This window comes from Mustela nivalis (genome assembly GCF_964662115.1).
Source record: "Mustela nivalis genome assembly, chromosome: 10".
Classification (NCBI taxonomy): Eukaryota; Metazoa; Chordata; class Mammalia; order Carnivora; family Mustelidae; genus Mustela; species Mustela nivalis.
Window position 1 is genome coordinate 103,687,351 of NC_139029.1, and position 14,588 is coordinate 103,701,938.

Here is a 14,588-nt window from a genome sequence, read left to right on the forward strand (position 1 = left end):
GCACACTTCCAGAGTTCAAAAGGGCTGCTGATTGGCTGCTTGGCTGGAGGATGTTCCTTTTCTAATCGGAGTTTGGGAAACAAGGTTGAAAGAAACTAAGGCACTCGGCCTCTTACTGAGACCGCTACCCAGCGCCCGCGCGCATAAGACGGTGCTCTCTCTTTATGACAAACGGGGATCACGTGCTCTGTTGGGGGACGTCGGTACAGTCTGGCGTCGCGATACCCCCCGCCGTGCTTACGCGGACCAGGTGTCACCCGGCCAGCCCCCAGTCGCAGCTGCCCTAGCCCCGTGCCTCTGCCCGCCGCAGGGTCCCCTAGCCGCGGCCCAGCCCGCGCCCCCGGTGCGCCCATCTCATTGGCTGAAGGCATCCCCCCTGAATTCTCATAGGCTGCCCCACTTTTCCTCCGCCCCCCGCACGGACCGCGCGCCGCCAGAGCCGGGGAAGCTGCTCTAAGTCCGGGCCTGGGCGCCGGGGCTCGGCTCTGCTCTGCGCTGCGAGAGGAGCGGGGCGCGGGGGCCCGGGACCGCTGTTCCCACCCGGGGACGCTCTTGCGGAGCCGAGCCCGGCAAATGGGCGCACGAGGAAGAGAGCAGGGAAATGGACTGCTATTTGCGCCGCCTCAAACAGGAGCTGGTAAGCGCGGCGCCGACGCCGGGGTCCGGGGGACTGCTCCGCCCGGACCGCACCTGGCCCCCGCCGCGGGCCGGGGAGCCGGGAGTGAGAGGGCGGAGGAAGGCCAGCGAGGAGGGGGCGGGCAGGCTGAGGGCAGGGCCTGTTCCGAGGGCAAGGGCCGCGAGGAAACTTGGAGCAAAGATTTGAGAGAGCGAGGCAGACACGAGCGAGTGACGGAGACCGAGCGACCCAAACCCAGACTGAAATGCGCCCAGAGAAGGCGCGGGAGACACGGGGGGCGCACTCCCAGATGGGCGGCTGCTGGGACCGCTTGGGGTCCCCCCTCGGGGCTGGCTGGGCGCCGGGAGCAGGGCCGGGCGCTCGCGGGCCGGAGGGCGGCTGGGGACCGCTGGCTCGCGGGGAGCTGGCACCGCCTGGGGCCCCCAGCCCCGCCGGGCTTGGCAGAGCTGGCGCGGCTGCGGGGGCAGGCCGGGCCGGCTGTCTGCCTGGGCTTGTCTGCCAGCAGGGAGGGGGTGTTGGCAGCTGGAAGGGCGGGGGAGGGCCCCGCGCCGGAGGAGGGGCGCCGCCTGGCAGATCGCAAGCGGAGCTGCGGGGGCCCCGCCAGATGTCAGGGCTGGGCTTGGGGAGTGCGGAAGGAGCTTGCGGAGACGAGGGGTGCAGGGGTCAGGAGAAGGAGCTGGGGCTGGGAACCGGGTATTACCCAAGTAGGGGAATGGGTGCCTCCAAAGCTCTGTTAGGTTGATTCTCACCGACTTGATATACCACCCCACCCTGTACACACACCTGCCATCTTTCTTGTTCCTGCAACCACCCGAATTCACGCAGTTATGCACGCCCCGCCCCACCTTGGCCCCCAGGCCCACCTTTCTCCCAATCCGATTCCCTCCTGTTCCTTTGCCTCTACCTCTTTTTGTTCCTTTTAGTTTCTCTTGGAGTGGACCTCTCCTCGGTCTCACTTTTCTCCCCTCTTCTTTCTTCCTTCTTTACAGAGCCAGGGGCACCCAGGCTCTCAACAGCAGACCTGGATCCGTGGCTCTCCAGATTCCATGACATCCTCTCCAGCTCCTGCAAACTCTACACTACCCCACCCCCACCCCTCCAAAGTTGGCAGCTGTATCTGGGGCCAGTTTGAGGGGAGGGAAGCTTGCAGAGCAGGTGTTCTCACTGATGCTTCCTGGTCAAGGCTCGCAGGCGCTCTTCCTGTCCCACTCCAGCGTCTGCCTTCTCAGGGCAATGGTCACTTCTCTGGAACTTCCTCTTCAAGCCCTTTTTGTGGTAACACTCAGATGGGAAAGTTATCCAGAGAAATGCTGCTTAGGTGTGGGACAGAAGAGTCTCCACCCTGGCCCTTCCCATGCTGGTTCTCTCCTGCTTCCCGTGTCCATTTGGGATGGTCAGGCCCAGCCCACGCATATATAATTCTGACTCTTCCCATTCATTTGTCCAAGATCAGAAAGGTCAAGGTCATCACAGATCATGTCTGAAGTCATCGCAGATCATGTCTGAAGTCCAAGGCCCATGTTGAAAAAAGAATCTAATAGAGTCCTCTTTTTATGCTTGGAATCTGGGACCACACCACCCACCTCAGGATCTGCCTTAATAGAGGGTTTGTGGGTGTTCCTGGCATAGGCTTGAATTTTAAAATCCTACTGATTTGCATTTTTTATAGCACCCTAGGTGGGAGGGGGTGAGGGGAGGAAGATAGTCTGAGGATGCCAGGAGAATAAAAAAAGGCAAATAGGAATCTGCACTGAACTGCGCTCCAGGTCTTGATTTGCACCCTCTCCTGCCAAGGACTTGAGCCCCCCAGTCCCCGCAAGGAGGAAGGGGAGAGGCTGAAGTCACCGAGCTCTCCATTAGCTTTCATTTGGCCCTTTGTCTGAGCAGCATCAGCCTTTGACTCTCTTGGAGAGGAAGCCAAATGCCTGGCCTGGGGCCCAGAATGACACTCAGATGGGAGAGCTCAGCACCCTCCCCCTCCCCCTTCCCTACCCCCATTCTGCCCTTCCTCCTCCCCCCATGCCTGGCTGCCCAGAAATGAGACAGAGCAGTGACAGGCAGAGGTATTAGAATTCCCTTTACTCCCCAACACCTCAGCCCAGTGCTTAGGTAGCTGAACAAAATCTCAGTGCCTCAGTTTCCCCAATGGGAATGAAGAAGAAAGTAGAGCTGAGTTAGCCCAGGCTCAGCCCTCTGGCTCCTCTGAGGACTGTGGGGATTGACTTCAGTGCAGCTTGGTTGTGACTAGGATAGGAAGAGTTTGTTTGTTTATACCCCAGGTCAGCAAGGGGGTGGGAAAGGCATACAGGCGTTTTATGTCATGATCTTTTGAGGGTGGTGGCAGGCGGTGGGGCCTGTGTGTTTATTTCGGGCAGATTCTTCCCTGCCACTGAGGAGCACTGTGTGTTGCCTGGCTTTGCCTTAAGTTGGTATATGCCCAGGAATGCACACATGCAATACTGGTCAAGTTCTACATGCATTTATGCCAGCAAATCCCTTCAAGAAGTGTGTGTCCTACAGACACTGGGTAACTGGAGAAGGAAGCATTAACAAGTTGTGACATTATTTTTGTCAAGGGTGTTCTGGGTCCCCCTCCTGCACCCTGGCCCTGTCCTTGGCGCAGAAGACCTAGACAAGAAGAGTGTGTTCCTGAAAACCAAAGTGGCAGAATTTCTCAATTTCTCGGAGCAGAAAATTGCACTCTAACAAGTGAGCCCTGTGGGGAGGCAAAGTGTTTGGGAATCCTGGCTCAGTTAGGTTGATGCCTAGAGGACCGGCCCTTTCCCCCCTCCTGGAAGGGGACTGGGGTCTGTTTTAGGGATGAAATGAGGGCAGGAGAGTAGCAGCAGCTGACACACTTCTTTATTAGTATGAGGGGGTCGGGGCTGCCACAACTCAGCAGAGAACATACCTTTCTCCTCTCCAGCCACCAGAGAGGGGCCCTGCATGAACACAAGGCCTTGGGACCAGCTGTTCTTACACATTGCTCCCTTGAGGGCTTCCAACAAATGGGGGTAGACACGAGAACACAGAAGAAGCAGATGTAAGATGCTCACAGGCTGTTCCTCATGAGTCAATACCAGTGTAGAGCAAATAGAGTGTGCAAAGGCTGAGTGATGGGGGCTCATGAAGTCCAGCCAAGCCCGGAAGGCTTCCTGGAGGAGGGGAAGGTTGATGGAGGCTGATTCCTGGAATGCCTGTCCTAGCTGAGGCATGATGAAGCAGCAGAGGGACTTCTCTGGGGCTGGAGAAAGTCCTTCTAGGACAACTCAGTATTCCTAGAAGGCATTTATCTAGCCACTAGTGGCCACAAGTTCAAGAGGTTCTGACATGCAGAAGCAGACCAGGGCCTAAAGGCAAGATAAAAGAAAGTGACAGAAGAGATACAGTAGGAACAGCCTTCAGCTCTTGGGACCAAAGAGCAAATTTCCTGAGGCAGAAAAAAGCTTTTGCCAAGAATCTCCTAATGTCACCTCCTTTGATGTTTAGATCTAGGGTGAAGAACACGGTAGGGTCAGTGAGGGAGGAGTATGACCGTGGGGCAGATTACTTAACTCCCTGTGCCTTGGTTTTCTCATCTGTAAAACAAGTTTTTAAAATTAAAACAAAAATTTTTAAGATTTTTATTTACTTATTTGAGAGAGAGAGAGAAAGCACAAGCTGGAAGAGGGGCAGAGGGAGAAGTAGGCTCCACTCGAGCAGAGAGCCCAATGTGGGGCTGGATCCCAGGACCTGGGGATCATGACCTGAACCGAAGGCAGATGTTTAACTGGCTGAGCCACCCAGGTGTCTCTAAAGCAGGCTTTTTAAAATACCTGCTTTATAGAGCCACCGCGGAGATTAAATAGCGGCTATCTGTCCTTAGCACGTAACACAGTGCTAACTGTCCTGACAGATGGATCAGGCTGGTGTGCGTGAGTCACTCATTCACAGGACACATTAACTGAGCTCATCCAGTGTTTAAAGCACCTGACCAGACTCTAGCACCATGGTCACAAATACGAACAGACAGAGATCCTGCCTCCGAAGAACCCGCTGTTCAATCAGGGAAGTAATAATAATAACGTGTGCTGACGTTAACCCTTATCCGTACGCCAGGCATGTAATGGATTATGTCATTTAATTGCCAAAGCAACTCAAAGAAGTTGTAATTCCATTATTCCCATTCCACAGATGAGACATGAGGTGGTCAAGTGACTTGACCAAGGTCATAGAACTGGTAAGTGACAGAGCAAGGCTTCAAACCCAGCCATTCAGAAGGCAGAACTTCGACTCTTACCCAGTACGTGTAGGCATATGTTCAGTACAAAAATAGAGGCTGCCTGCTACATAGAGGCACAGGGGCAGTGCCCCGAGAAGGGGGGAATTATCTCCAGCCAGGGTATCAGGGAAAACTCTGTAGAGAGGGAGTATTTGAGCTTGACCTTGAGGGATCAGCAGGGAGGTGACCAGGAGAAAAACAGCATTCCAGGCAGACAATGAAGCAACAGGAACGAAAAGCACCGAGATGGAAAGGGAGGGATGTTTGAAGATGACAGAAGCTTTAGCTAGGACATAGGGTACGTGCAGAGGAACAGTGAGCAACAGGGCTGAGAGTGTTGTTGTGAATAGCCTATGGGGGCCTTGAGTGCCGTGCTAAACAGCCTGCCCTTCTCTGTGGGCTTTGGGAGAAGCAGGATGAAAGTCCGGCTCTGGCATCTAAGAGGTGTGTGGTATGGGGTGGAGGGGAGGAGGGAGGAACCGGAGGCAGGAGGCTGGGATAGGTGGTGATCGCAGAGCCCATCCAGGGGAGTAGGAAGGCCTGAACTGGAAAAGGAGAAAAGGAAGGTAGCTTCTGGAGGTTGTGAGTGGACTGCCTGCAGTGGAGAGGAGCTCAAGCTGGTCAGGGGAGGCGGCATTGGGACCCCCTCTTCACATGTCTGCCTCTTGCCCGAGCCGATGGCCCCCCGTAGATGGTTCAGCCGGGAGTGGGCTCATCCATTTCACACTTCCTTCATTCTCTACCCTCCGCCCTCCTCCAGCTCTTGGCACAGTTTCTTCTTTACCTTCCTGTTGCTCATTGCAGCCAAGAACAGGGGACTGTGAAGGTCCCTATTCACTGGCCTGGAGAATGGGCCACTTGGCAAAAGCAGGGCTTTTCCCATTTCCGGCCCTGGACCTCCTTGTAGCTTCCAGAGGGACTGAAAGGATCTGTGTGGGGGTCTTGTGAGTCATGGGGGTGGGGGGAGTGAGGCAGGGCGCACTGCCAGGTCCACGGGCAAAGCCGGAGCCTGTGTCAAAGGATTCCGGCTGAGCTGGGAGAGGGCGTGAGATGGACGGTTGGAGGGCACAGCTGTGGGATCCATCAGGGGCCTAGGAGAGGGCTTGGGAAGGTTGCCGAGGATGCGGGTGTCACTTTCCCATCGCCACGCCTCCCATATCAAAAAGGCCCAGCGAGCGCCAAGGGGGATGGTGCTCTTCATGGGCAGCTGACCTAGCCCTGGAGGGCACAATGCTGCAGGTCAAGGATGGTGGGGTCTACTTGCTAGGGATGTCTTCCCCTTCAGCTCCAGACAGACGGCCCTTCTTCCTTCAGATGATTCAGTGAAGAGGCGCCGTCAGGGGAAAGCAGCTGAATTGGGTCTTGGAGCCCCTCCAAGGCTTCGTGCGCTTCCTCCCCAAGGGACGATAATGTGCTTTGCATGTCACGTTGACTACCCCGGTTTTTTCTCACAACAGCCCCACGGGGCTGAGAAGCCACATCATGATGGCACAAGGAGCCCATGGGCCTGGAGTAAGAGGGCCAGGCTTGGGGTTCCAGTCCTCCCATGAAGATGCCTCAAACCCCGGGCCATAGATCCGCCTTTGCACCAGAGGCCCTCTGGGTGACATTACGCGAGGCTCCGATGAAAACCTTGTAGTTTTAGGTAGTCACCATCTGTTTATGACAAGTATATGCATTTTGTATAAGTTCCTGCCTAAAGACAGTTTATTTAGACGAACAGACGTACGTGTGCCATCAAGTAGGGAAGGAGTTCCTACACGGATGTGGTGAAAACCGTGGAGGCGGTCTAGGGAAGGACGTCGGGGGAGAGAATGAGCATCTCAGATCCCGTTTCTCACTCCGTACCGTGGGGTCCCCAGTCTGCCAGAGTAACTGTGGGAGTCCGACGAGGTGGGAGGAAAGAGCGTGTCACTTGGCGGCCGGCTGGACCCCTCTGAGCTACGCAGCTTGGATCCCGTGCGGGGTGCCCAGGGGCCATCCAGCTCTCACACACAGAAAGAGTGAACGGCATTGGGAGACACTGAAGCGTGAGGTGAAGAAAACTTTGAGGGGACGCCTGGGTGGCTTAGTTGGTTAAAGCACCTGCCTTTGGCTTAGGTCATGATTCCAGTGTCCTGGGATCAGGTCCCAAGTCGGGCTCCTTGCTCCGTGGGGAATCTGCTTCTCCTTCTGCCTGCTGCTCCCCCTGCTTATGCTCGCTCTCTCTCTCTCTCTCTCTCACTGACAAATGAATAAATGAAAGAAAAGTTTTAGGATGAAACATTTTGAAGCCCTGGAAGTGTCAGGAGGCAGGAGATGGCTGGTGAGGGTACAGGGTCTTGCAAGGAGGGTGGTGAGACCTTCACGATCTTTCTCAGCAAGGAGAGCCCCACCCATCTCTGGGGTATGCTGTTAGGGGTAGTATGTCCGATGGTGGAGCAGGTCCGCCCTGGCATGTGTGCGCGTCAGCGAGCATGACTAGGGGTGGACAGAAGGCAGGCTGCTAGATCCACTCTCGCTCAGACTAACCAGAACCAACTAGACCCTCTAAGGACTTTTCCAACTGGTCCCTGAGGACAAGCTGGGCAGGATTGCGTCCCTGTCCTGAGGAAGGACCTGAGGCTTTGGCACTGGGAGGCCAGAGAGGAACTCAGCCCCCGCAGTCTGGGGATTGGGATTTAGTGTCAATAATATCTAGTTGGGACCTTCTCTGATTTGGCCCCTCTCCTTTGCTCCTAGCCCACACTGCTCCCTCTTGTGTTCCCGAGGCAAGAGAAACCCTGGGATCTGAGAAGGTCCCACGCCCCAGAAGAAGACAGTAGCTTGCCCTCTGGCTCTTTCTCCCTGGGTGACATCATTCCCCTTGGGGCTGGGAAAGGCAGCTTGCTCTCAGTCAAGACCCAGCTGATGCTCAGGCCTCCCCACTTCCCCTGACCCTCCCCACTTCCCACACTTCCTTCTCCTCTGGTCTTCCCTCTCACAGCTGCCTTCTGCCCTCAGTGTCAGCACTGTGGCTGGCCAACCAAGCCGTCCTGAGAATGGACAAAAGGATGTGGGGCTTCCCTTTCCTTCTCCGGTTCTCCCTCTGTGGGGGGCAGGGGTGGGGCAGAAGAGACAGGACAAGAGACGTGTTTCTCCTTGATCGGACCGGGTAGATGAATGGAGTCCTATTATTACTACGTGTTAAGCTCCACTGAGGAAGAAGTGTTCTGGACGTTCTTAGGAAGTCTTACAATAACCCACCAGAACTCACCTCCAAGCCTCATCTGACCAGAGCTGTATGAGGCAGAAACTCTTATTCCCATGTGGAAGAACAGAGAAACAGAAAAACAATTTAAATAGCCTGTCCAGGTCACACAGGTTCTACTATGTGGCCGAGCTGGGATTTGAACCCTGTACCATCTGTCTCTGGAATCCAAGACCTTAACCAGTGCAGAGTATGGTTTTCCATAGGGGTAAAATTTCACCTCCTGTTTATTTAAATGGGGCCTCTGTTTTATGGGCAGGCCCGAATTCATACATACGCACACATTCATTCTCACTGGAAAACCGTACAAAATGTCAGCATTATTTCTTCGGGATTTTTCCATACTGGAAGAGATTGAATGGGGTCATTTCATTCCTCCCACTGCCTCTGACCTGGACTGCATTCCAGCCTTCTGGAGGGAAGCCTGCAAGCTCAGAGTCCTGGCCCAGTTGGTGAAATGAAGCCCTGAACCACATCCCTGACTTGCCCCCCTGTGGAGTATGTTACTGCCTGAGGGCAGCAGGGCTGGGGAGATGACTTGGGACGTTCAGGGGTACTCACTCTGTTTTCTGGGTATATGGCAGCGGCAAGATGCTAGCTAGGTTCTGGGGAGACCTAACCGTGTGTAGATCTCCACCCCTGCCCTCGATGGTAGATGCTCAATGAATGTTTCGAGAACAACTGAGCCTTTACCCATATGAGGATGTCAGGGCGGGGAGGAGAGGAGCACTCGAGGGAAGGACATTTGAGTTGTGTCCCTGAAAAGGTTCTGACAGCACTGTGGGGGACAGAGAGATACTTCTGAGTGACATGATCACAGGAGCGTGCTGGGAAGACTGATCTGGTGGCCGGAAGACCTTCCAGGAGGCTTCTGCGTTCCAGGAGACAGAAAAGCAGATGTGAGGCATCTGGGGACAGGAATAGGGGCACTGGGTGGAACAGCCAAAAGGGACTCTGACATCCCGGTTGGGGTGAGGAGGAAAAGGGTATGAAGGAGGGGGCAGAAAAAGGGAAGTCAGAGAAGCAGTCTGCAGTTGGAGACCTGGAGGAGTTTGGTTTGAGGCTTAGGGTCTGCTTGGACTCTGCCCTGGGTGCTCCCAGATGCTCCAGAAGGAGAAGGAGCCAGGAGGCTGGAAGCCAAAGAGGTCAGAGCAAGGGGCCATCGGCAAGCACGGCCACCTCCCACGCTGCATCTCTCACTGCTGTAGCCGCCACTCAAACGGAGAATTGCTCGCCAGGGCAATCTGGCAAATCCCAGGGTTGCCAGCAGGGACAGTTAGTCCTCTGGGCATCAGTGCTGCTGGCTCAGGAGAGCCCGGTGGGGTGCCCTGCCCCCGCCAGGGCTGAACTGGACAGGGGAGGGCTTGACCCAGAGCCTAAGAGGGTCAGCTGCCAGTGCTGTCCTGAGCGCCTCTGCCCCTCTGCACCCGATCCCTCCAGCTCTCCGCCCCGTGGGCTTAGTTCTGTGCATTAGGACCAGGCTGGGAGGTAAGACGATCCCAGCAGGTCTCTGGGGGGCTTAAGAAACAGATGGTCCCCTCACGTGAAGTCTGCTGTTGGTAACATGAGCAGATCTGGGGAGGGAGCTGGCGGGACCAAGGCAGCTTGGACTGTGAATGTTATCAGACCACGCATCCCCTGCCCAGCCTCCAATCTCGGCCCTCACCCAAGTCAGCCTCTCCGTCCCTTCCAGCTGGCACCTGGGACCCGGACCTTAGACGCCCACAAAGGGACAGGGGAGCTGGCCTCCGGTGTCCCCACTCTTGGCCCGAGCCTTGGAGCCAGTTGGGCTGAGAAGGCAGGAAGAGCACGGGAGCCAAGTCTAAGAGCAGCTGAGGGAGGACAGGTGTCCAGAGGGCAGAGAAGGGGTGGGAAGAGCGGTGGGAAGCCAGCTCTCTCTCCTGACTGGCCAGATGTGCATGGCAGTGAAAGGAAGCCCCCAGCCTACCCTTTATCTTTGGGAATCTGAGCTCCTTCTCTTGCCCTCATGTCCCTTTCCACCCTTCTCCACTGCCTCGGGGAGGACAGAGTAGCCTCAAAGCCCAGCTCCCCAGCCCCACCATCTTGAAGCAGGCTTGGTCGTCTAGTTAGGGTCAGAACATTTGGAGTGAGGCGTCCTGTGTTGGAGTCCCAGCAGCATGAGCTGGACGTGCGTGACTTTGGGCAGGTTACTTCACACACACACACACACACACACACACACACACACACCCAAGGGCTAAGTTGTTAAAATGAGAGCAGTAATAGCAAACTCATAGGGTTTATATGAAGATTCAAAGAGGTGACAGGTCTAGAACACTTAGCTCAATTCCTGTTACGTAGTAAAGTCTTGCAAACCATCGTGGCCATCATCATTGTCATCATCTCGGGGAGGCTCGGGGAGAAGAGGACACAGTACATGAAAGGACAAGGATGGCCACCACGACCGCGTGCCCCCTCGAACTGGTCTCAGGTCCACCGCTTATGTCTAGGTGACCTTGAGCAACTTCCGTGCCTCTTCTTCCTCATCTGTAACTTGGCAACAAGACCAGTCCCTACCTCACAGATTCGTTGCTGAGATTAAAGACAGATCAGCTGGGGGGGCCTGGGTGGCTCAGTCAGTGAAGCATCTGCCTTTGGCTCAGGTCATGATCCCGGGGTCCTGGGATCGAGTCCCTGCATCGAGGCGCCCTGCTCCACGGGGTTGTCTGCTTCTCCCTCTCCCACTCCTTCTGTGCTCTCCCTCTTTCTCAAGTCAATAAATAAATAAAAATTTTTTCTTTAAGACAGCTTAACTGACCCATGTGTATCTATATTCACAAATCTGTGACTGAGGACAGCGTCTGCCTTAGCATGCTCGCTGCCGCTCCTCCTTCTGTTCTCCAGCCGTGTCCGCGCTAAGATTCCTCCTCTCCCGGCTCCGAGCTGCTCTGCACTGGGCCCGGTGGAGGTGGGGTCAGTGGGCGGCGGTACATGTGTGGGCAGTGGGGGTCTAGGTTCCGGCCCGTGAAGGGCAGCCCTTCCCCCAGCCCCCGCGGCTCACGGGCCTGCACTTTCCCTCTCGCCTGCAGATGTCCATGAAGGAGGTGGGTGATGGCCTCCAGGATCAGATGAACAGCATGATGGGGGCACTGCAAGAACTGAAGCTTCTCCAGGTGCAGGCGGCACTGGAACAGCTGGAGATCTCCGGAGGGAGTCCGGCCCGGGGCTGTGCGGAAAGCCCCCAGACGCAGCCCGAGCCCCCTCCATGGGAGGGTGGCAGAGGCCCTGCCAGGCCTTCAGCCTGCTCCCCTTCCAACCAACCTTCTCTGAGCGCCAAGTGTACATCCCAGAGGAGTGTCTGCGGGCGGGATCTGGACCCCCTGGCCAGGGCACAGCTACCAGAGCACGGAAGCGGGGCCCGGCCGGGGCCAGAGCCGGTGGAACCGGAAGACTGGACCTCCACGTTGATGTCCCGGGGCCGAAACCGGCAACCTCTGGTGCTAGGCGACAACGTTTTTGCGGACCTCGTGGGCAACTGGTTGGACTTGCCAGAACTGGAGAAGGGTGGGGAGAAAGGAGAGGCGGGGGAGCCCAAAGGGGAGAAGGGCCCGCCCCGGGAGCTGGGCCGCAGGTTTGCCCTCACGGCAAACATCTTTAGGAAATTCTTGCGCAGTGTGCGGCCTGACCGAGACAGGCTGCTGAAGGAGAAGCCGGGCTGGGTGACGCCCACGGCCTCGGAGCCCAGGGCAGCCCGCTCACACAAAGTCAAGAAGCGGAGCCATTCCAAGGGCTCTGGACGTTTCCCTTTCTCAGGCCCTGCAGAGCCCAGAAGGAGGGAAAGTCCTTCCACAAGCTGCCCCAAGGCCCTGGAGCCCTCACCTTCTGGCTTTGATATTAACACAGCTGTTTGGGTCTGAGTCCTAGAGACAGAAAGTTGACTGAACCCAACGGGCCCAGGTGTCAGTGCTGGGCCCTGGGAAGATGCCATGTGGGCACTGTGGCTTTCAAAAGCCTGACTCCGAGTTCCTTTCCTTGAGAAAGGAGGGAGAAGCAGCAAGAGTGTCTGGAGTAGGGCTGACAGGTGTGTGGCTGAGAGAGGCCGTGGTGGGGGCTGGCTGGTGGGAGGGGAGGGTTCCTAGACTGAAAGAGAGACACAGAGAGAGACAAGTGCTCACTTTGGGGCTGCAGGTGACAATGACTGGCAGGGAGAGGAGACCAGGCAATCCTGACATTCCTTCAGGGCCCCCAAAGACCTCAGCTGAACATTCTGTTTGGATCAGGGCACTGGGGTCTCAGGCTTCCCCAGAGAGGCCCCCAGTAAAGACCTATCTTTTGTGGTCTCACCCTTATAACCATTGGCTTCCTTGGCCAAGCACTGCCCCAGGCACAGGCATGAAATCCAGGCCCTGCTGGAACTGGGATCAACAGAGAGGAACCTCCCACCCCCACCCCTGTTGCCTAAATTTAAGATTTCAGCCCATTCAGCCCGGTCCTGACAAATGGGCTAAATAAGGAGTGTACCTATAGGAGGGCTTGAGATAGCCCCATGTTTTTTCAAAAGCACAGGAAAGATACTGGTAAAGCACTTTAAATGTTGGAAAGCCTTTTCATATCCACTGACTCCTTTGGAGTAAGCAAGGAGGGCAGTTATTATCCCATTTTCCAGGGAAGGAAGCCAGCCTTGATATGCCACCTGCGGGCAGGAGGCAGGCCAGTGCAGGGCTGGCCGGAAGGGCAGCCGCTGGGCCTTGGCGTCACACGCGCGCCTTCCCCAGCACCCCGCCTCCAGCACCAAACCCGCATTTGGACACAGCCCACGGAGGTCCCCCAGCAAGACGAAGGTGCGCCCCTTCGAATCGCGCCCTTATTTTTGGATTCCTAGCCTCATCCCCGCGGCCTCCCTCCGTCCTGGACGCGGAGGCCCCCGTCTCGCCGGACCAGACCGCCGGCGGCGGCGGCAAAGGGGAAGGGCAGGGCGGGCGGCAGCTCCGCTCGGAGCCCCGGGCGCCTAGAGTTTTCCTGGAGGGGCGCACGTGGCCCTCCGCGCTCCCCGGGGAGCTGCCAGGCTCCCAGCCGGCCGGGAACGCCCGCTGGCTGGGAAGAGACAATGTGGCTCTCTGTTTGGGCCGGGCCCGCCCTGCAAGCCCTCCCTTCGCCCCTCCCAGCTGAGCTCCCCTCCGCCTGATGGGGGGTGACAGCTGCAATTAGAGGCAAGCCGCCTTCCCGCCCTCGGAGCATTAACAGCAAATTGGAGGAGAAAAATAACAAGAAAGGCTCTTCCTGCATCCTGGACCCCTGGAGACTGAGATGGAGGAGGGAGGAGGCTTAGGACAGCAGCTCCACAGCTGGGGTCGGGGCCAGTGAGGGCCACTCTCTGATCCCCACTCAATCCCATGGGAGATGCTTAGTTCTTGGTGGCGGAGGCTACCAGACAGAAGGTGCTATTTTTATTTATTTTCTCCAGTGCTCGCTTTTTGCCAGGCAGTGTGCAGAACCATGCCTTTCAAACTGCAGAATGACCCTCTGAAGGGTTGCCTTCCCAGTAGATCGGTGGAAGCCCTTAGGGGTCATCCAGGCTTTTTTAGTGAATGGAAGAACCACGATTTGAAACAGGATTGTCCAGCTGCAAAACGGCCTTTTCTACTCTCCCTGGAGTTTGCCGGGTGAGCCAGCCCTTTCTGGAAGAGCGAGACCCTGCTTATCCTTCCTGTCTCCCCAGGAAACTGGGGGAGTTCAGTGCTGGGGGAAAGCCCACCAGTTGTGGCTGCCTTGCTGGGGGTGGGGCGGTGCATGTGGGTTCAAGTGTGTGTGTGTGTGTGTGTGTGTGTGTGTGTGTGAGGGAGAGAGAGAGAAGATTCTTCCCACTGGGCCGTGGTGAAGTCACCGAGCTCTCCATCCAGAATGATTCCACAGGAAACCAGGTCCTCTCTTGGCCATTCATCTGTGACTCGTCTGTTCTGTGGAAGGGTCATCGCAATCCAGACCCATTTAACAAAACTTTGTTGAACATCTCCCAATGCCAGGCACCGAGACAGGACCTAAAAGCAGCAAGGAATAGGACCTGGTTCCCAGCCCAAGGGGCTCAGTGAGAAGAAGCAACTCCCAACCCATCGGTTGGCCAGAAGGGTTCCAAGGACATGACAACTCACTTTAACTCGGAGCCAGAACAAAACAGGAGTGACATTTGCCGCCAACAGAACTCACAGGCATCAGGCACTCGCCATCTTCACATTCTTATTTCCTTCTCAACCACACTCTGGGAGTGGCTGCTGGTCCTCTCACTGTACATGGAGATGCTCAGAGAAGTCGAGCAACTTGCCCAAGGTCACCGCAGCAGAGCTGGGATTGAAACGGTCCCGATGGACTTCCAGCCTTGTGTTTTTCGCACTATCCCATGAAGTGTCCCTTTCTGCTCCAAAAGCCAAGTCAAGAGGAACAACAACAAAACCTGTCCTCCCCATATTATCCATGCATGGATAATAAATGGAATGCTCACTGTC

The 14,588-nt window shown here is 56.3% G+C and overlaps 1 protein-coding gene across 1 annotated transcript; it reads left to right on the plus strand.

Moving 5' to 3' along the window:
• The first annotated feature begins 239 nt into the window (after nucleotides 1-239).
• On the plus strand, nucleotides 240-14,588 carry INKA2 (inka box actin regulator 2). Its single transcript, XM_082685091.1, has 2 exons — nucleotides 240-637; nucleotides 11,178-14,588. Exons 1-2 carry the CDS (start codon nucleotides 602-604, stop codon nucleotides 12,003-12,005), a joined length of 864 nt encoding a protein of 287 aa, XP_082541217.1. The 5' UTR covers nucleotides 240-601; the 3' UTR covers nucleotides 12,006-14,588.